The sequence below is a fragment of the Vipera berus genome, assembly GCF_964194415.1.
Source record: "Vipera berus genome assembly, chromosome: 1".
Taxonomy (NCBI): domain Eukaryota; kingdom Metazoa; phylum Chordata; class Lepidosauria; order Squamata; family Viperidae; genus Vipera; species Vipera berus.
Genome location: NC_138202.1, coordinates 21642285 through 21662988, shown reverse-complemented (window position 1 = coordinate 21662988; position 20704 = coordinate 21642285). Strand labels below are relative to the sequence as shown.

The 20704-nt window shown below is 39.2% G+C and overlaps 1 protein-coding gene across 1 annotated transcript in view; it reads left to right on the top strand.

Annotated features, from left to right (window-relative positions):
* MDGA2 (MAM domain containing glycosylphosphatidylinositol anchor 2) overlaps nt 1–20704 on the top strand; it is a gene marked incomplete at both ends in the record, with an annotated part of 586749 nt that overhangs the window by 316672 nt on the left and 249373 nt on the right. Inside the window, one exon of the mRNA XM_081314870.1 lies at nt 16918–17187. Coding sequence (XP_081170996.1) covers nt 16918–17187 — 270 coding nt within the window. The remainder of the gene's footprint in view (nt 1–16917; nt 17188–20704) is intronic.

Here is a 20704-nt window from a genome sequence, read left to right as displayed (position 1 = left end):
CAAAAATAAACTTTCTTTCTTTCCTTTTCCTTTCCTTTCCTTTCCTTTCCTTCCTTTCCTTTCCTTTCCTCTTCTTTCCTTTTCCCTTTCCTTTCCTTTCCTTTCCTTTCTCTTTCCTTTCCTTTCCTTTCCTTTCCTTTCTTTCCTTTCCTTTCCTTCCTTTCCTTTCCTTTCCTTTCCTTTCCTTTCCTTTCCTTCTTTCCTTTCCTTTTTCCTTTCCTTTCCTTTCCTTTCCTTTCCTTTCTTTCCTTTCCTTTCCTTTCCTTTCCTTTCCTTTCCTTTCCTTTCCTTTTCCTTCTTTCCTTTCCTTTCCTTCCTTTCCTTTCCTTTCCTTTCCTTTCCTTTCCTTTCCTTCCCTTTCCTTTCCTTTCCTTTCCTTTCCTTCCTTTCCTTTCCTTTCCTTTCCTTTCCTTTCCTTTCCTTTCCTTTCCTTTCCTTTCCTTTCCTTTCCTTTCCTTTCTTTCCTTTCCTTTCCTTCCTTCCTTTCCTTTCCTTTCCTTTCCTTTCCTTTCCTTTCCTTTCCTTTCCTTTCCTTTCCTTTCCTTTCCTTTCCTTTCCTTTCCTTTTTTTGTATGTGGGGGAGCAAACTGTTTTGGTGAAGCTGGAGATAACAGGATTTATTTGTTACAGGGCAGAAAAATAATTTATCTTCTTGCTTAGTATTAAGTTTATCATTCCATTTTCACCTGAAAATTAATCTGTAAAAATTTGATTAAATAATTGCTTTATACGGTATGTACCAACCAAAAATGAAATTTAATTACATTTCTCTCAGAGGAAGACTATGTATTCAAGAGGTACCAAACAAGAGTGCACTTTTGCTAGAAATAATGATAGAATCTCCCTGACTAATGAATAAATTGTGATGTAAATTATTTAATCAAGTCTGCCTGTCTAGTGATTTAAATCACCCTGATTTGTTGTGGTAGTTGCTGCTGTTTAGCTCCATTGTATTACATACTGTATTCTCACTTCTTATGCCTTTAAATTTCTATATCTGTAAGGAAGTTGATATGAAATATTTTAGAAAATCGCTTTTTCTTACCATTCCTATCACCATCACCACTAAGCTATTGCTAGCAACTCTTCAGGGTCCAGCCAGAAGTAAATGTCCAGAAATGAAGATGATACTGTGGTGCATACAATGTCCCTTAAGATGGCTTTGATTCAAACCACATGGGGTCTTGAATAGCATACATTAAATAATCTTATTGGTAAATTCATCTCACCTTCCCCAGCTATTGTAATCCAGCCTGAGATAATTGATGCAAAATGTTTTCGTTGGAAAATTTGGGATGTTCAAAACATGAATCACCAGCCAAACTTACCAGATTCTCCCTTCTACCCATCCCCTGTCTTTCAAAGATCCTTCGGTTTCATTCAATGAAAAGGAAGGACTTTTTTGTTAATAAGCAGCTATTAGATTGAATGTTATTCTGGGTTAAATAAAAGTACATTTTGTTTTGGGATGGACTGAACTTCTGACTTGATAAACATGTTGATTTCAAAGTGACAGTACAAGAAATGGTTTGCCATTGGCTTTGAGATTTTTTTTTAACCTTCCCAATTGGATGCACATAGGTTGAATTTACTAGTAGTCTCCCATCTTGCTTATCTGTTTAAAATCAGAAGTTCATAAATGTCAACACTTTTAGAAGAGGGTGGCCATCAAGTTACTAGCGGACATGAATGCTGAAAAGGCCCCAAAAACAACTTAAAAAAGAAGCTGACAGGAGAAACTTTTTATGAGTTTCCTACTTTGTGCCTAAGGTGAGATTTGGGAGGTTATCTGGATTTTGCATAGTGCAGATTGCATATTGGCTTTCCCAGAAAATTATTCTCTCTGGATTTCTTTGTAGTGTCACAAAAACAAAGGTACTGTATGAAATCTCCCAACTTGAAAGAAAGGCTCCACCCAGGATCTAAAGCTAGGTTAGGGGAAGAATATATGGATAACACAAAACCTATCTAAGTTATCTTTTGGGAACTGATTCCTAGTGAGTACATAATTCAAATATTCAGCAAAATTACTTAAAATTGATACATTCAGAATTATAGAATGCCAAATCCAAAGTCTCGAGGTGGCATAGAATTAAAACAGCATAAAACAGCATTAGTGATGAAGGTGCTGGCTTAAAACCCAGGAGACTGTGAATTCTAGTCTCACCCTAGGCATGAAAGCCACTGGGTGACTATGGACCAGTGACTCTCTCTCAGCCTTTCCCATTTCACAGAATTAATATTGTGTGGGAAAGAGAAGGCAGGCTATTTTGTATTATGATAAATTTAGTTAGCCACATATTAATTTTATGGGGGTTTTAACCCCCTTTGTAGGTTTTTTTCAGATTTTTTTTGATAGATTAGATTTATAGACATAGACATGTAAGTTTTAAAGGGTTTTTTAAAAAAATTGTGTAGTTTATATTCTTTAGTTGCTAAAATTATTGTTTGTGTTTCATCCTTCTTATACTGGTCTATGACTATAATAAATATTTGATTGATAAGAACCAGGAGTATCAGGCATATTTATAGCTTTGAGTTGTGTATATATGAAAAGGCAAGCTAACAACAATATAAACAATGTAAAACCATGTAAGCAAATATAGTGCATTCAGGGGAAAATGTACTTAAGTGACAGCTGTCTGTTCTATAGTAGTCAGAATCACAAATTACTCTGGCTTCTGGCTTTTTTGAAAAGTCAGATGTTGGATGTTTATGATCCATTGCACCAAATAGCTGAAGTGTCTTCCTTTTTCAGTTCTTCGATATTTGAAAAAGCCTCCGTACTCATTGCTAGGATGATGTTTCTCTCATATCTGAATTCTGTGATCACATGTTCTTTCCAAGAAGCACTGGAAAAAAAAGAATCTCAATAAACAGCTATATATTCTCATTAACACTGTACAGTTTAAGTGTTAAAGTACAGAAAATGGAAGACTTTCTGGCCACCTTGGGTATTGGCTAAAGTTTCTCAACCTTAGGAACTTTAAGAATTTCAACACAGAGAATTTCCCAAGCAGAACACTGGCTGAGGAATTCTAGGAGTTGAAGTCCACACTTCTTAAAGTTCCTAAGGTTGAAAAACATGTCTAACTACTGTCCTTTGGATTTTTAAGAGACAGAATTCTTTCATTTGGATTCATTTACTCTGTCTGTTGACCCACAAGGCACATGTACAAAGAGTCAATATAACAAATATGTAATGATTTGGCAATGTCCCAGAGCCAGAACCATATGCTAGTCACTGAAATCCACATATTAAGCTTCAGCCTTGATTTGGAAACTCAGTATAGACTTTTTCTTCTGAATGTTTATGTTAGACTCACCTATCAGGGTTCATTTCTAAGCTACAGAGTGTCTCACCTTCATCTATTATCTGTCATGTTTCTGCAAATACAAGAATCAGAAAACACATTACTTCCAGGCTTCCTCCATTTCAAGGAAGGGAAATTTCTTGTCTTAAATAATCCCTTACCAAAGATTGTCTTCCAGTGTATGTCTGCTTCTCTTTCTGCATCGTATGAATACATTTTAATGCTAAATGTCTGATGAAAACCACCCACCCATTTCGGCCATCCATATTCTAACCATTAGCAGTATGTCACAGTTGTTCATTTTTGCTCCAAGGGAAGAAGGTGTGCTCTACTTTATGTGTTGTATGAAAGCATGCTGTGGGTATGCAACATAGCCATCAGGTGGCTGTTTTCTAATGTCAAGATTCTCTGAATTAATCAGAAAAAAACAATTAAGCAGATGCCATCAGAAACAAATCAGGCATAATGGAGCTTTACAACACTAAACAGAGGTGTAATTGGATTCATTTACACCTACCTAATTCACCAGGATCAGCTGCAGCTTAGCTGTTGGGCTTGACTTTAAGTTACAATTGATTCTGCAGCAGTTACCCAAGAATGATCCAGCAACATTCCTATAAAAGTTAGTTTTTCTCAGTTTCTGATATTTCTTATTCTGAACTGTTTTGTCCTGTTTCTCTCTTAATTTTTGTTCCTTTTCATCATAATCCTGCATAAAAGAAATCTACATTTCTGAACCCATGCTGTTTTCTCCACATATTAAAAGGAGATAGAAAAATTGGCCAAAGGATCTTTTCCATGATCTGTCATGAATATACTTTAAAATAGGCATGTCCAACTTGTGGCCCATGGGCCATGTGCAATCCTGGACAGTTAGTAATGCAGTTCCAGAAGATCATAAATGTTTAACCTTATTATGATTTATATGTATTAACTGTGCTATGTATTATATATTTGGCCCAAGACAATTTGTCTTCACACTCATGTGGCCTAGGTAAGCCAAAAGGCTGGTTTAAAATGTAGTTATTATATCATAAATATTTGTAGAAGGAAATTATTGTTTGTCACTTGAAGGTTTTTGATGTGGTGCAAGGGCACAGAAGATTACAAGCCATAGCAAGAGTTCACACCTTATGGGACTTTGTCAACATTGCCCTAGCAATGCTAGGAATTATAGTTCATCACCTTCTAGAATATCATGGGTTTCCTGTCTTGGAATATTATTATATAATTAATAATTAGTTGTGGTGGCTCAATGACAGTATTGCAGGCTGCCCATTGCCAGGAGTTTAATCCTGACTGGTTCAAGATTGACTCAGCGTTCAATCTTTCTGAGGTCAGTAAAATGAGGACCCAGATTGTTGGGGCCTTACACTGACTCTGTAAACTACTATAGAGCACTATATAAGTCTAAGTGCGATTGCTATTATTAACTGCTTCAATCAATCAATCAGAATAAAGCTGGAAGGGACCTTGGAGGTCTTCTAGTCCAACCTCCTACTCAAGCAGGAGATCCTATACTATTCCAGGCAAGTGGCTATCCAGTCTTTTCTTAAAAACCTCCAGTGATGAAGCAGCCACAGTTTCTGGAGGCCAGCTGTTCCACTGGTTAATTGTCTTCACTGTTAGGAAGTTTCTCCTTAGTTCTAGATTGCTTCTCTCCTTGATTAGTTTCCATTCATTGTTTCTTCTCTTGCTTTTTGGTGTTTTTGGAAAATAAGTTGACCCCCTCTTCTTTGTGGCAACCCCTCAAATACTGGAATACTGCTATCGTGTCACTCCTAGTCCTTCTTTTCTCTAGACTGGCCATACCCAATTTCTGCAACTGTTCTTCATATGTTTTTGTCTCCAGGCCCTTAAGCATCTTAGTTGCTCTTCTTTGCACTTTTCCCAAAGTCTCAACATCTTTTCTGTAATGTGATGACCAAAACTGGGTGCAGTATTCCAGGTGTGGCCTTACTAAATATGGTACAATGGTTCTGAGATAACAACTGCCCGCTCCTTCAGAACTTTGAGATGTGATCCCTTGGTGGTCCTAGTGATTTATATTCATCAAAGTCACATAAGTGGGTTTTTTACCATTTTCTTGCTTATTTTAATTGTTATTTCTAGTTTGTCTTTTACAGTTATGTTTTTGGTAGATTGGGCTGTAGTTTGTTTTTGTGTGAAGATTGATTCAAAAAATGAGTTAAACAGCTCTGCTTTCTCTCTACTGCCTGCTACTTCCTTGCCATCTTCTCTCTTTAGTGGACTGACTGTTTCCTTGACTTTTTTTTTGTTATTTATACGTGAAAAAACCCCTTTTTATTATCTTTAATTTTTGTTGCAAGTCTTTGTTCATTCTGAGCCTTTGCTTTCCTGACTTCATCTTTGCAGATTCAGGATATCTGTTGATAATTTGCCTTAGTTATGTGTCCTTCTTTCCATTTTTTTCCCCAAAGGAAAAGTAAGGGAAAGAACATTGACCTCCTGTTGGTCAGTGGAAGCTAAGCAGTTATGAAAATGGTGAATTGGGACAAGGAGAGAAGAGAGGAAAGTTGGCCAGATATGGGATAAACAAGTAGTCCTTGACTTATGACCACAATTGAGCCCAAAATTTCTGTTGCTAAATGAGACATTTTAAAATGCATTTTGCCTCATTTTATGTTCTTTCTTGCCACAGTTGTTACGTGAATCACTGCAGTTGTTAAGTTAGCAACACGGTTGTTAAGTAAATTCTGCTTGCCCATTTATTTTGCTTGTCAGAAGATCACAAAAGGTGATCACATGACCCCGGGACACTGCAGCTGTCACAAATACGAGTCAGCTGTCAAGCATCTGAATTTTGATCATGTGATCATATAGATGCTGCAAGGTCACAGGTGTGAAAAACAATCCTGTCCCTTTTTGGTGCTGTTGTAACTTTGAACAATCACTAAATGAACTGTTGAGAACTACCTGTAATTGCCCTAGATCACAAAAGCACTTAGTGATATAAAATATTTCCCTCTCCTTATCTAAAATATTTCTGGGATTATGACTATGGCAGCAAAAGAAGTTAAATGAATCAACAAAAACACTTTGTATCCTGGGAAGTAGAAATGGATGGTTCTGACTTACAGTGTCTCACCGTGTAGTATTCAGTATTTGCTTCATTTCAACGCAAGTACAGATCACTTTCACAGATAAAGTGAGAGTGATTTGCAACATGAAAGTTATCTGGCTAAGACCCAATAAGAGCATACTTTTTTAAAAAAAATGTATTTTCTTGTTTGTAAAAAGCATTGTACTACAGGTCCTCTTTGTTAATCAACTCAACAGAAACAAAAACAATACACTTGTCTGGGTACATTTCACTACATTTTGAGATACTCTTTTCCTTCTGTGGGTACCTGCAAATTTTCCTGTGGTAACTGTTATGCTATGTGTACTTTTGACTTGTACTCCTTCCTCCTTCCTTCCCTGTTCTCTTTGTCTTTGAATATGTGTCTGTTACATTTTCAAGCATGAGAATGGTGGCATGCATTTTTCCATTGGTTTCTCCTGCATAGACAAGAGATCTTAACTTGTGACCATCTTCTCATCCTTCCTTGCTAGAAAGTGCTTTAGAGATGATAGATGGTTTTCATTGGATCTTTAGGGTCAGTGGTTCTCAGCTGAACCCAGCAAGCGAGATCTACAACCTTTGTGCCCCTCTTGCATCTACTGAGCTTAGCTGATGTTTCACACGAGAGCTTACTACTTGTTTTATAGAAGGGGATTGATGATAGTCCAGCAGCTTTGCAGACTAATACATTATTAATAAAATGTATTAGTCCAAAAAGGTTCCACTAGACTCCTTTTTAACACTTGTTTTGAAAATACAGGTGCAGGTGAATTGAATAGATTGCTCTTCTACTGAGATTGCAGTTGTCCTTGTGATGCTATGGATGAAAGATTCTGATAGGTTCCTTTAGGAAGTGTAATCCCCTTAAAAGTGGTGCCTTGTGCAATGCCCTTGTACCACAAACAACCTCTTCGCTATCCAGATTGAGGGGAAAAAGTTGCCCTGGCTTTCATTCTCTTGATTCAGAATCAGGATGTTTAATCAAACTGTTCTTTAAAAAAAGGTAGAAGATCATCCACTGGTGACACTTTCTTTTTTTTAAAAAAAGGTTTAATATAGTTTGAGAGCAGTGTATCCATGCAGATGTATTGCTTGTGTATGGCTGCATAGTAGAGACATTATTTCTTCAGATTATCAAGCAACAAGAAGTTGCTTAGCTCTGAAACTCCTTTAATTCTCATTTAAGGAAAATAAAAATAAAAAGATTAGGGTGTCAAGGTTCTGGCTAAGGATCCCAACAGAGTAAATATATCAGAGTCATTTAGATCTCTAATGTAAGACTTTATTGGAAACAGCATACCGACACTATTGAATAGAAAACCAAGTGAAAGATAATTAAAAGAGTAAAACTTTCCCTCCCCTCTCTGACAAGTCAGGTCACATTGTCCAATTGATCTTCAGGCAGTTGTTATGCTTCTGTTTCTGTTTGCCACAACATTCCTCCTTGTTTCCCATTGTATAGAATCCACCTGTGCATTTCAAACCTTCCCCTCCCCCCTCACAACTGTAGACAAGCTAGAAACAGCAAGGCAGTTCTAATGCAAGCAGTCTTCATAGCTTGATATAGATTTTTTTTAAATAAGAAGAATAAACTGTATTATTATTATTATTATTGTTGTTGTTGTTGTTGTTGTTGTTTTTGTTTTTGTTGTTGTTGTTGTTGCTGATTTTGTTTTTTTTTAAATAACAAATTACTGACATACCCAGCATTTAATTGGTAAGGAAATGTGTCATTTGACTGTTGACCATTGAGTTGGCTCTCTCACTCATGTCTGATGTGGTAATCTCCATTTCTCTCAAAAGGGAAAAAAAATCCCCTCAAAAGTAGACATGCTAGGATATCCCATTCTTGTTTCTGAGTCCAAGAGAAAATAGGAGGAAGTAAGGGGGATCCTATATCATAGCCGTCTCCAACTAGATTTCCCCAAATGTATTGTGATTATAATTTCTAGCATTAAAAGAAAAGATGATGATGTCATATGAGAATTCAGGAATCCAAAGACATCTAGGGGCATGGATAAGGACACCAAAGAAGTAGTGAAATATCTTTCAACTATCCACTGAAAAAAGTTTGAATATTATTTATACATTCATTCCAGCCCTGATATTTCTGCTTTTTTAGCCTTTCAATACTTTATCAATAAAAGCTTCCTAGAACGTAATTCCTTAGAAATTATATGTAGCTCCTGGAGCCTCTGTGCCCTTTTACTGGAGAATTATATTTTCCAAGAACCTCTGTGCTATGTAACAAAATCAGAAGAAAAATTAAGAAATAGTGCTCAATGGCTCAGTGCTTAAAGACCCTGAGCTTGTCAGTTGCAAAGCTGACAGCCCAGGTTTGAGACCTGAGAGACACAAGCTGGGATGAGCTCCCATTACTTGCCCCAGCTAACTTAGCAGTTCAAAAGCATGAAAATGCAAGTAGATAAATAAGTACCACTTTAGTGGGAAGGTCACAGCATGCTGGCCATATAACTACAGAAATGTTTTCAGACAACGTGGGCTCCCTCAGCTAAGAAATGGAGATGCAGCACCACTGCTAGTGTCAGGCACGACTATATAGGGCAGACATGTCAAACACAAGGCCCGGGGGCCAGATCTGGCCCACGAAGTGGTTTCATGTGGCCCACGAAGCCATCCTGGAAACAGTGAGGGAACGGCCCCCACTGCCTTGGCCCTGGCCCAGAGACCTTTCTCCTGCCAGATACCCTCAGATCTGTCCCACTCCTGCCCAGGCCCCCATAGGCACCCTTGATGCGAACGATGTAGAGCTGGCCATGCCCACCCAGTAGGCCATACGCACTAGCCACGCCCACCCAGTAGGCCACACCCACCCTGGCCACACCTACCCGGCCCCCTGAGGGCAACCGCAATGCTGATGTGGCCCTCAATGAAATTGAGTTTGACACCCCTGATATAGGGGAAACCTTTACCTTTTGTGACTCTATTACATCAATATTTACAGTATATGGAGAGAGAGAGGAATGTATCTTTTAAAAAAGTTTCACTTTTATTCATGGGAAAGCTTTTAGTGCAAACATTATAGCTTCTTTTTTAGAATAATTCTACACAATTCTATCTTTTTTTATCAAAAGAAATGTACCATGAGGATAAACATTTGGAAAACACTTTAAAAAAAAACCAAAACAAATTGTGCTCATCTTGAACATATTAAATGGGAAATGGTATGGAACTGACTTAGAAGGACAAGGGCAAAAATGAAAAAAAAATCAAAACCACATTGCTTAGCTGGATTGTACATTTGTTTTTGGTGACTTACCTTATTTTGTGACTTGGAATGTATTCTAATAATGCAGAAAATGGGTTAATTCGACAATCTGGTTTAATGTAACGGTGCCAGCTCAGCTGTTTAGGCCTGCATTTGCTAACATGGCACAAATACTGTCTCTGGTGTCTTGTTGTTTTGTCGCTCTCTTGACAGTTGTTCATGTAAAAATAAAGAGGGTCCCCACCCTGCCTGTTTTGATTGATGCCAAAGCACCCCTGTTAGCTCTACTGGGGAATCTTTCCAAACCTCTCAGATCTATCCATTGCTAAGCTTCCTTTCCTTGATATGCTGCTCAGCGGATGGCAGATGCCTGAGCAGGGACAGCTCTTTGGCCTCTGCATATGCTCTGTGTCAGAGACAATTATCGATGGCATTAATAAGAGATCTGGCCTTCTGTCTGGCAAGCAGAGATATCACAGTGGATCACAAACTGCACGATGCTGCTCTTTTCCCTAACTGGTGCCATTGCTCTTCATTCAGGGTGCCTGTCCCATTGAGGAAGAATATATGCTGGCCAAACATTAAGAAGCAAGAAATATGAGGCAGTGGGCACCCTTCAGGGCTGTTGGACTTTAACTTTTACCATCCCTAACATGGTTTGGGAGGTGCTGCAGAAGAAGGCTAGCCTAAACGTATTTCCAACAAAAATGGCCTTTGGGAAGCATCTTTAGCCACAGCCTCCCATCTATAATATGTCAGTAAACATACCAGTCTACTTTACAGGAAAGTTGCACAAATGAAACAAAATCACCATAGTGATTTATTATTATGGTTCGCACACAGTCAGACAGATGTTAAGAATGGATTTGACATTTTTATCCAACTATCGAGTCCTTCCCAAGAGCCTGGGATAGGCAGAAGTGGATTATTGATGCAATTAAAGGTATGGATTTTGCATTTTTATCTACTTGTTATGGTTCATCGCATAGTCAGCCAGATGTTTAGGTTAGATTTGGCATTTTTGTCCACCTATCAAGTCCTTCCCAAGGACCTGAGATAGGCAGATGTGGATGTTTGATGGTGTTGCAGGATGTGAGCTGTTCTGAGTAAAGCTGTTTTTCACAACTGACTGACGTGATTTTCTGAATGTCAGTGGTGTTCAAGTGTTGTTCCGGCTGTTTTAAGATTGTACTCCAGGTGCCTATTATTATATATACAGTATACACAACCTTTGCTGTCTTTTTCCACAGTCATTCTATTTCTATTTGTAGGTGCAGCAAATATATTGAATGATTTCCTGGAAGGGACTTTAGAAGTAATTTAATCCAGAGTATATTGTAGAGATAGTAGAGTTCTCAGTCTATAGGTGATGATGATGATATTATCCATTCAGTTGTGTCTGACTCTTGGTGATTCTATGGGCCAGGTCTCTCCACTTCTTCTGATCTTGTACTTTTCTTTGATATTTTTCCCCATACTCTGGCTGGTATCAGCTTTGAGGGTGTCCAACCATCATGTTGTTTGGTGGTCTGGTTTCCTTTTGCCACTAACTCTTCCAAATGTAATTGCTTTCTCCAGTGAATTTCTCCATATGACATGACCAAAATAAGTGAGACATAGTTTTGTGATTTTTCTTTCCAGTGGCTTATCTTGTGTTATGCACTCCAGTACCTGCTTATTGGTCACCTTTGCTATCCAAGGAATATCTATGGAGATTCTCAGTCATCCACGTCATAGTTGTCCCAAATATGTTTTTTCACAAGGCAACTGGACTTCCTTGTTTTTCTTTGAAGACATTTTGCTTCTCATCCAAGAAGTTTCTTCAGCTTTGACTGGATGGTGAGGAATGGAAGGATTTATACTCATTGCAGATAGCTGGTCATTTGCATTATTTTAGAGGCCATCTGTATAGTCAGGGTCACCTGAGTAATGCAAATGGATGTGGAGCCTTCTTGGAACTGTTGAAAACACTGTGTTGTAGAATAGAGATAAATGATGTTGTATCCCGCCCCCAAAGCCTCAGTACTGAAGTTTACAGAAAACCCATACACATAGATCAATATTTACCTTTGATTCTCACCACCCACTGGAGCACAAAATGGAAGTTATCAGAACCCTTCAACACTGAGCTGAAGGTCTGCCTACCAGCAAAGATGGGAAAGAAAAAGAACTAAAACACATCAAAGAAGCCTTCAGAACTTGTGGCTATCCCAAGAGGGCCTTATCAAATCCCCCAAAAGACCCAGAAGACCCTCCATAACAGTTAAAGAAGAAAACAATAAATGAAGCAATGTAGTAATTCCATATGTTGCAGGGATATTGGAAAAGCTCAGGAGGATCTTCAGCCAACACAACATATGTGCACACTTCAAACCCAAGAATACACTAAGGCAGAAGCTTGTCCACCCGAAAGATAAAACACCAGGACACAAACTGAGCAATGTGGTATATGCAGTACAATGCAGTGAGCCATATGCAGATCTGTACATTGGGGAAACAAAACAACCACTCCATAAGCACATGGCACAACATAGGAGAACAAACCATCAGGACAAGATTCAGCAGTCTATCTGCATTTAAAAGACAAAGGTCACTCTTTTGAAGATAGCAAAGTCCACATTTTGGATAGAGAGGACTGCTGGTTTGAAAGAGGGTTCAAAGAGGCCATTTACATCAAAATTGAACAGCGCTCTCTCAACAGAGGGGGAGGGATAAAGGTAAAGGTAAAGGTTCCCCCGCACATGTGTGCTAGTCGTTTCCAACTCTAGGGGCCGGTGCTCATCTCCGTTTCAAAGCCGAAGAGCCAGCGCTTGTCCGAGGACTTCTCCGTGGTCATGTGGCCGGCATGACTAGACGCCAAAGGCGCATGGAACGCCGTTACCTTCCCACCGTAGTGGTCCCTATTTTTCTACTTGCATTTTTACGTGCTTTCGAACTGCTAGGTTGGCAGAAGCTGGGACGAGTAACATCATAACAACATCATTTATCTCTAGTCTACAACACTGACCTTTCAACAGTTCCAAGAAGGCTCCACACCCATTTGCATTACTCAGGTGACCCTGACAACACAAATAAACGCCAGGTGGCCTCAGTGAGTCTCTAAAAGAATACAAATGACCAGCTGTCTGCAAGGAGTATAAATCGTTCCATTCCCCACCATCCAGTCAGAGCTGAAGAAGCTTTTTGGATGAGAAGTGAAATATATTCAAAGAAAAACAAGAAAGTCCAGCTGCCTCATGAAAAAGCATCATTGGGATAACCAAGGAATATGCAGTAGCATTCTCCAGCACCAATCTATAGATATTAAATAATAAGGATGGAAGCTTGGAAGATTTGCCACATAACATTCTTGGGTTTGGGTCTGACATCAGTCTTGCCAAACTGAGGATTCGGCAATCTGCATCTACAATGAACTGTTAGCAAGAGGCTGTCTTCATTCTCTTTTCTCACACATAATATCCAGACTGAGTTTCCTCTTATCCTCTGGGATCCACTCCCTCTGTCCTGGAAATCCATCTGCTTACTATTTAGTCCTTTTTTCATTGCATATATGCCTCACTTTTCATCTCAGAAAAGCAACACACATAAACTACGGGCCAAGCATCAAGCACAATATTCTGGCTGCCATCTTGACTTTTTTATCACAGATTTCCTCATGAGTAATCTAAGTGGCAGTAGTTCAACACAAGTTGTGTTGTCATCAGGGGATTTTGTATCAGAGTTTCTAAATGGATCAGGCCTATTTTCTTTCTTTGATTTGTGTGCCTTTGGACAGGCTTTGAGGATATAATGGAATGATTTTGGTTTGTGTGTGTGTGTTTTTGTGTGCATATTGTCTTCCTGTTTACTTAGTGTTAGCTAGACCTCTTAGGCCCTTTGTACATATTTTCTCACTCCAAGACATGCCATCTATCATTATTCCCTATGGTTTTTTATTTCTGAGTGCTTTAGACTGAAATAGGCACCAGGCATTCCTTTTTCTTTACCATGGCCCTGTTTGACCCCTTCTTCCCCAACAAACAACAAGCTTTCATCTGAAGCATTCTGAGACCCATTAAACTGAGCAAAGCTGTGGTTTTCAGCTGGGCACTGTCTTTTGTTCTCCAGGCTTTTGAGCTCTTCTTTGTAGCAGTCGAGTGTGCTTGTGGCACAGCATTTTTAGAAAGGGCACAAGCCACACAGGAAGGTGCCACAATACAGCTATTGGGAAGAATGTATCTTTCTGGGCATTGGTTGAGGCAAACCCTAATCTGAAGACCTTCAAAGCCATGTTTCTTCCTAAAGAAAACAGCACAGTTCAGCCATCAGGCCAACAATGTGCATCAGACAATGCTTGTTCCTAATTTGTCACACATTGCTTTTTTTGTCTTTTGGCCTCACAAATTATTGTTTTTGCTAAGATGACCTGTCTTTCTTTTCATCTATAACAACAGCAACCTTTTCAGCAGGCTTGGTAACAAATGGTGAGAGAAGGAAAACGATTCTTCCTTTCTTACAGCTATATTAGGCTACTGAAGTATTTTGTTCCAGCTAGTCATTTCAAGAACTGTAACTTACCTGAGCTTCTGTTTTTTCCCCTCCTTCTTGATCCCATTTTTCCCCACTGCATTCCAACTACTTGCCCATGGTTAATCTAATCAAGGGTTACTCAAATAGCCTCATTTGCAGGTTTGAATGACACTGAACTATAAAGTAGTTTCATACAAATACAATCAAATAGTTTAAAGTTTGGTGTGTCACACAAAAATCACTGTTGTAGGTTCTGTCTTTTTGGCTTTTAAGTCTGAGGGCAAAGAAGGGCATATTATTGATCTGTGTGAGTCATTTCAAGAATTTAATAAATGCTTTAAATAGCTGGTTATAGGCATCTCTTTGCTGGGATATGTTGAAACAGAAACTGGACAGATATCTCTCAGAGATGCTTTGGGATTTGAACTGCATTGTTCAAGAGTTGAACCATGCAGGGGAAAACAACCTGTGCAAGTGACAAAATATGAGCCATGACATTGTTATTTACTTATTTAAAAGATTTATATGACCACCCATCTTAAACCTAACTCTGGGCAGCTCACAAGAATACAATCTAATAACTGTAAAATCATAAACTATAAAAATAAAAATCTGGCTCCTCAGTGGTCCTTTTGGGATGCCCTACAGCCAACTCCAGGTATCCTCATTCTATCCCAGAGCTTGGGTAAAAAGCCAGATCTTGCTGACATTTTGGAAGGATAAGAAGGTGAGAACCTGCCAACTCACTGAGGGGAAGGTTTTTCATAAAGTATGGGCAGCCACAGAAAAGACATGTTTCTAAGATCCCACTAGGTGGCAAAAGTATAGAGAAGGAACTTAGAGCATGCTTACCCTACCTTATCCAATCTGGTAGGACAGGCAGATACAGAAAGATGGTCCCACATCATGATGTAATGAATGTGAATTCCCTACTTGATTTGGACATTAGGAATATCTCCCAATAATGCTTTACAGCACTCTCTGGGCAGTTTACAATGTAAGTATTATATGCATATTGCTCCCAATGGTCTGGGTCCTCATTGTTCCAACCTCAGAAGGATGGAAGGCTGAATCAATCTGAGCCCTGCAGGTTCAAACTCCAGGCTGTGGGCAGAGTTTGCCTGCAAAACTCTGTAATTTGCATCATGACATCACTATATGTGTGCCAGCAATCCTAATTGGATGAAGACACCTGTGATTAGACTTCAGTGCTTAACTCCATGATCTTATAATTCTAATAAGTAAGTAAGCAAGTAGAAGGATGTAGGAATTAGGCCTGTGAGGATGAGGTTGGATTTGCTTCTGCAAGATGCAGTTTGTCTTAACAAGGAACTCGGTGTCACTTGGATGCCTCTTCTGGCTATAGAAACAGGTGGAGGAGTCCTCCCGAGCACTTAATAGAGAGCAGTACAGCTGCTTTGCTTTTGCTTTTAGCAATAGCAGAGAGTGTTGTATTGCTTTTATTTATTTTATTTATTTCTATTTCATATTTCTAAACCACCCATTTTCCTTAGACTGCCGTTTTGGTGGACGGCTTTCAATTGAATGCTTTTTTGTTGAATTGCCATCAAATATCAAAACTTGCACAGCCTGAGTAGGAACAGCAGAATGAGTTCAGGGAAAGAAAATAAAGGCAATGTAAGAAAATAAATCTTATGAGGAAAGTGTGAAGGGACTGGAAGCAGAGCCAGAGCCGGAAAAGAAAAGGAATACAATATCACCCTCAAAGGCCTGAAGGTTTGTCATGTAGGAGAGGGCAAATGCTCCTTCTCAGATTATCCAGAGGACAGGACTAAATTTAATGAGCTCAAGTTACTGAGAAGAAGGATATTGACAGCAAGAACAACTTGCCACTGAAACCAATAACCTTGAATGGTGATGGTTCTCCCTTTGTGGAGCCCTTCAGGTGAAGGTTGAACAGGCATCTCCTGAAAACTAATTTGTACTAGAGTCTCCTTGCCTGTGATTTTTTTTCTTCCATAAAGAGTTATTGATTCTTCGATTAGCATTGTATCTATACCATTCAAAGATTTTGTATCTGTCTAGGATCCCCCCCATCAGTAAATATATGTGAAATGTTACTGAGCTAAAACATTCACACTGCTTGCAGATAAGGAGAGGCTACTAGTAGCTCAGACATATAAATTCTGGGGCATTTCTCACAATACAATCATGTTGGAATTAGTGATAGGGCTGTGCACTACACTGGTGAATGGAGAATCATATGAATATATATCTGGTCAGCAACACATTTAATCAGGTTTATGGTCCTGGGAAATGACATAGTTGTTTTAATCAGTTGCAGGCAAGAGATTATTTTAGATCCTCATGCACTTGAAGATATATTTTAAGAACTTAATTCAAAATGTTACCTTGCCCTGTTCAATAATACCTATCTCTTTATTATTAATGGTAAACCAAGAGCCTTGGTGGAGCAGTGGGCTAATGCCTCCTTAAGTAACACCAGCTGCCTGCAGTTAGTGCAGGTTCGAGTCCCACCAGGCTCAAGGTTGACTCAGCCTTCCATCCTTCCGAGGTAGGTAAAATGAGGACCCAGATTGTTGGGGGCAATAAGCTGACTTTGTAATAATGCCGCTTGACAGGGGCCGAAAGCCCTAATAAGCAGGCATATACATAGAATGAAGGCTATTGCTAAGGACATTGGTTTGTGCTTAAATTGTAAGCCGCCCTGAGTCTTCGGAGAAGGGCGGGATATAAATGGGATTAAAATAAATAAATAAATAAACCAGGAGTAATTTATCATTGTGGTCTGTTTACAGCCTCTCCTTCAATCAAGCTTCTGGTGGATGATCCCATTGTGGTGAACCCTGGAGAAGCCATCACATTGGTTTGTGTCACAACAGGCGGTGAGCCACTCCCAACCCTAACCTGGGTAAGATCTGTTGGTACTTTACCTGAGAAGATAATACTGAAAGGTGGGACATTGACCATCCCTGCTATCAATTCTGATGATGCTGGCACCTATAGCTGCATTGCCAACAACAATGTGGGGAATCCAGCAAAGAAGTCCACCAACATCATTGTCCGAGGTAAGAGTTTTCTTGGATTATACTTATTTATCATCAGATTAACTAGCTGTGCGACAGTTGGATTGGATTTTACTGTATTATGAATTCCAGTCCAATTACATGATGTTAAGTCTTTTAATCTCTTAATATCATGTACTGAGCCGTGGTGGCACAGTGGTTAGAATGCAGTATGGCAGGCTAATTCTGTTGACCACCAGGGTTTCGATCCTCACCAGCTCAAGGCTGGCTCAGCCTTCAATCCTTCTGAGATCAGTAAAATGAGGACACAGATTGTTGGGGGCAATAGTCTGACTCTGTAAACCACTTAGAGGGGGGTGTAAAGCATTGTGAAGTGGTATATAAATCTAAGTGCAATTGCTAAAGTGCTATTGCTAATAAACCCTTCAACTTTTTACTAGAACGTATTCATGAGAACAAATATGCAGTTATGTTTTGAATGTTTTTTTGTTTTGTTTTTTTAAATGTCTATGTACATAAGTGATGCTGTTGATTTCTGCTTACTTATAGAGACAGATTATCCACAGAGCATTGTTTTTAGTAATGCAAGAAGCTGTCGTACAGGTCTACACTTTGGTTAGATCTTGTCCAGATTGTTGCTTCACCTGAGACTACCCCAGTTAAGACTGCTAGTTGGTGCACTGAAAGATTTGCAGTGGTTGTTAATTACTTAACAGGCACAATTTAAATCTGTAAGTGACTTGAACTGACCATCCAAGGGAACTTCTTCCCATTTGAATTTGTCTATATGTTAAAATATGCAGGGAAATCTTCTCAGAAATATCCCTATGACAAAATTCTATCCAATGGAAGGCACCCCTTCTGTAAAAATGCATCTCTTTTGCTAGACATTCAATTATTAATCATCTTTACTATTAATTTTAAAGAATCATGTTATTCGTTTTGCTCTTTTTAACGGAAAGGTAGGGTAAACTGAATAGGTCATTAGTACTGTAAGACAATTTGGGCCATATCATCTGGCAGTAGCATTCCAAGATTTTAGGCCAATGTTTTAGTAAAACTACTAGAAGATGATGAAGATCGAAATTGGGATTTTCTGCATGGAGAGTATATGCACTATTATGTTGCATCACTATGGCCAATATATTCTGGTTGATATTTTAATTTTATGGTATCTTCATACTCAGGTTAACATAATAAGCAACAGGATTTGGTTGTTGCTGTTGCACTGATATGGGGATGAACTGCAGCTTTCTCATCTAAGACCAACAGATCACTGCAAGGTTGTCCTCCAGACATTTTTTTTCCATCTCTTGCATGAAGGCAATTTAACAACATCAGCTTTAAAGCATCCATGGTTTGCTATCCTTCAAGCCTGAAGTTTGGGTTGCTTGCCTGCAAATTTCATAAGACTATTTGAAGATATTTCTAAAGTGATTGCAGGAGGTTCTTCTTTCTCAAAGTGATCAAGATATGGTTTCTGCTCTTTCTGGGTATTGTTTTATGCCATAATACAACAGCATTTCCTTTTTTGTTTTACTTTTCCCATTTTTTGTAGACTGTGTGAGTGTGCTAAACATGTTTGTTCCTCATCTCCATCCCACTTGGTACAAAACACCCTTCATGATGACTCTGCAATGATGCACTTAAGGCACTTAATGGCAATGTAGATTTATCCAGCTATGTGTTCTTCTCTCCTGTTATGACTTTTTCATGCCTTGGAGTCTCTTGATTTGCTTTTTCTGCCCTGCTACCCACATCAACTTGGAAGTGAATAGCATGCTTAGGCCTTTGGCAAGACAGAAATCAAAAGGGAAGTTTTGAATTATTTCAGTGTTAGGCTTAACATCAATAACATGATTTAGATAGAACAGTTTCCTTCCATTTCCCCCTGTTTGATTGTTAACTTCCAGATTCTGAAGTTTGTTGTAGATCAGGTTGATAACATTGAGACCTGGGGAGATAGGGAGAAGAGGGGGATTGTCAGGTTGTGTGATGTGATGGATAGCTTGGTGGATGCAGTCAATAGAAAAGCAGATTTAAATCCCTAATAATGCATGGAAACTACTACCATAATTTTGACAAATTCCCAGCCCACCATCCCTTCTTTTTTCCACTTCTTTTCAGTATAAAGATGTTCCCCACATTGGCAGGGATGGACTTTTGTCCTGCCCTCCAAAGGAGAAGACAGTCAAAAATTGCTGCCTGACACATCTCAAAAAACTAGGCTAACAAAGTCCTGTCTTATAAGAGTGGGGGGCACCATTTATGCTGTTATTGTATGGAATGAGAAACGGAAAAGGCGATTCTTCCCCTTTATTGCTGTCTTTCTCCCCAACCCCAAGTAGAGAGTCTTAGCTACTTTTCATTATGGAGATCTCTGCCTTTACCTGCAATTGGAGAGTGCTGCCTACTGCTGCCTGTATGTAGCCTTGAAGGACAGAAGAAAGGACCATTACCAAAGTAATTCAAATAAAGAGAAAAGAGGTAGGAAGGGAAGCACACTGCAGCTTGAAAATATTGATGTCAGACCTATAAAACAGATCAGACTAAGAAACAGATACGGTGCAGACCTAAAGCTAATTTTATTAAAACAGCTATAGTAACTTAATCTTGCAAGTCTTCCTTGTTCTTGACTCTTCCATTGGTCTCTTAGTAACAGATCTTCCTCTGTCATTTAAAGTCATGTTGTATACTCACTACATCATGAGAGCAATCAGAAAACAGAGGCAAGGGTAGGAGTTGTGATGGCACAGTGGTTAGAAGACAGTATAGCAGGCTACTTCAGCTCACTGCCAGGAGTTTGATCCTCACCTTGACTCAGCCTTCCATCCTTCCAAGATCAAAATGAGGACCCAAATTGTTGAGGGCAATATGCTGACTCTGCAAACCACTTAGAGAGAGATGTAAACCACTATGAAGTGGTATATAAGTCTAAGCGCTATTGGTATTGTCCTGATGGGAGGGAGCAAGAGATCCATGCTGAGGCAGGGAAGAGAGAAAAAAGCAGGCAGCAGAAACAGGATAGGGTTTCCCTTTCTGCTCCTCTCTCCCCTGATAGTAAGGGTGGACAATTGAAATAGCCAAGGCTACCAATAGCTAATTTGGGTGAGCCTGTGTTATTCTCAGCAGTTAAAAGGTAAATGGTCCCAGAACTAGAGAACCACATGGCTGGATGGAAGAGGATGCTCCTCCAGCAAGCCAATTAGAGCCCGGCAGGTCATTACCATACTGTACTTGAGAATCCACCCCCATGGAAAACATCAAATTACATAGAGGAGGTTTGTTCTGTTTTCCATAAGAAAATCTTAATTTTCTTCCAAATGACTTTATCTCAGGCTGGCCCTAAGATGAAGATATTATGCCAATAATTGGCAAACAGGCTATGTCAAAGCTGAGAAAAGGAAGTTGTGTGGTTGAGTTCAGAGTAAGGTTGTGTGAATGAGCTCCAGTCCACTTGGATGGAACACATCATTTTGTGGAAACAAAATGTTCTTCTTTAACATAGCACTTTGCTTCAAGGAGATGGGTTCAGTCAGATCCGTATCTTCTGTTCAGT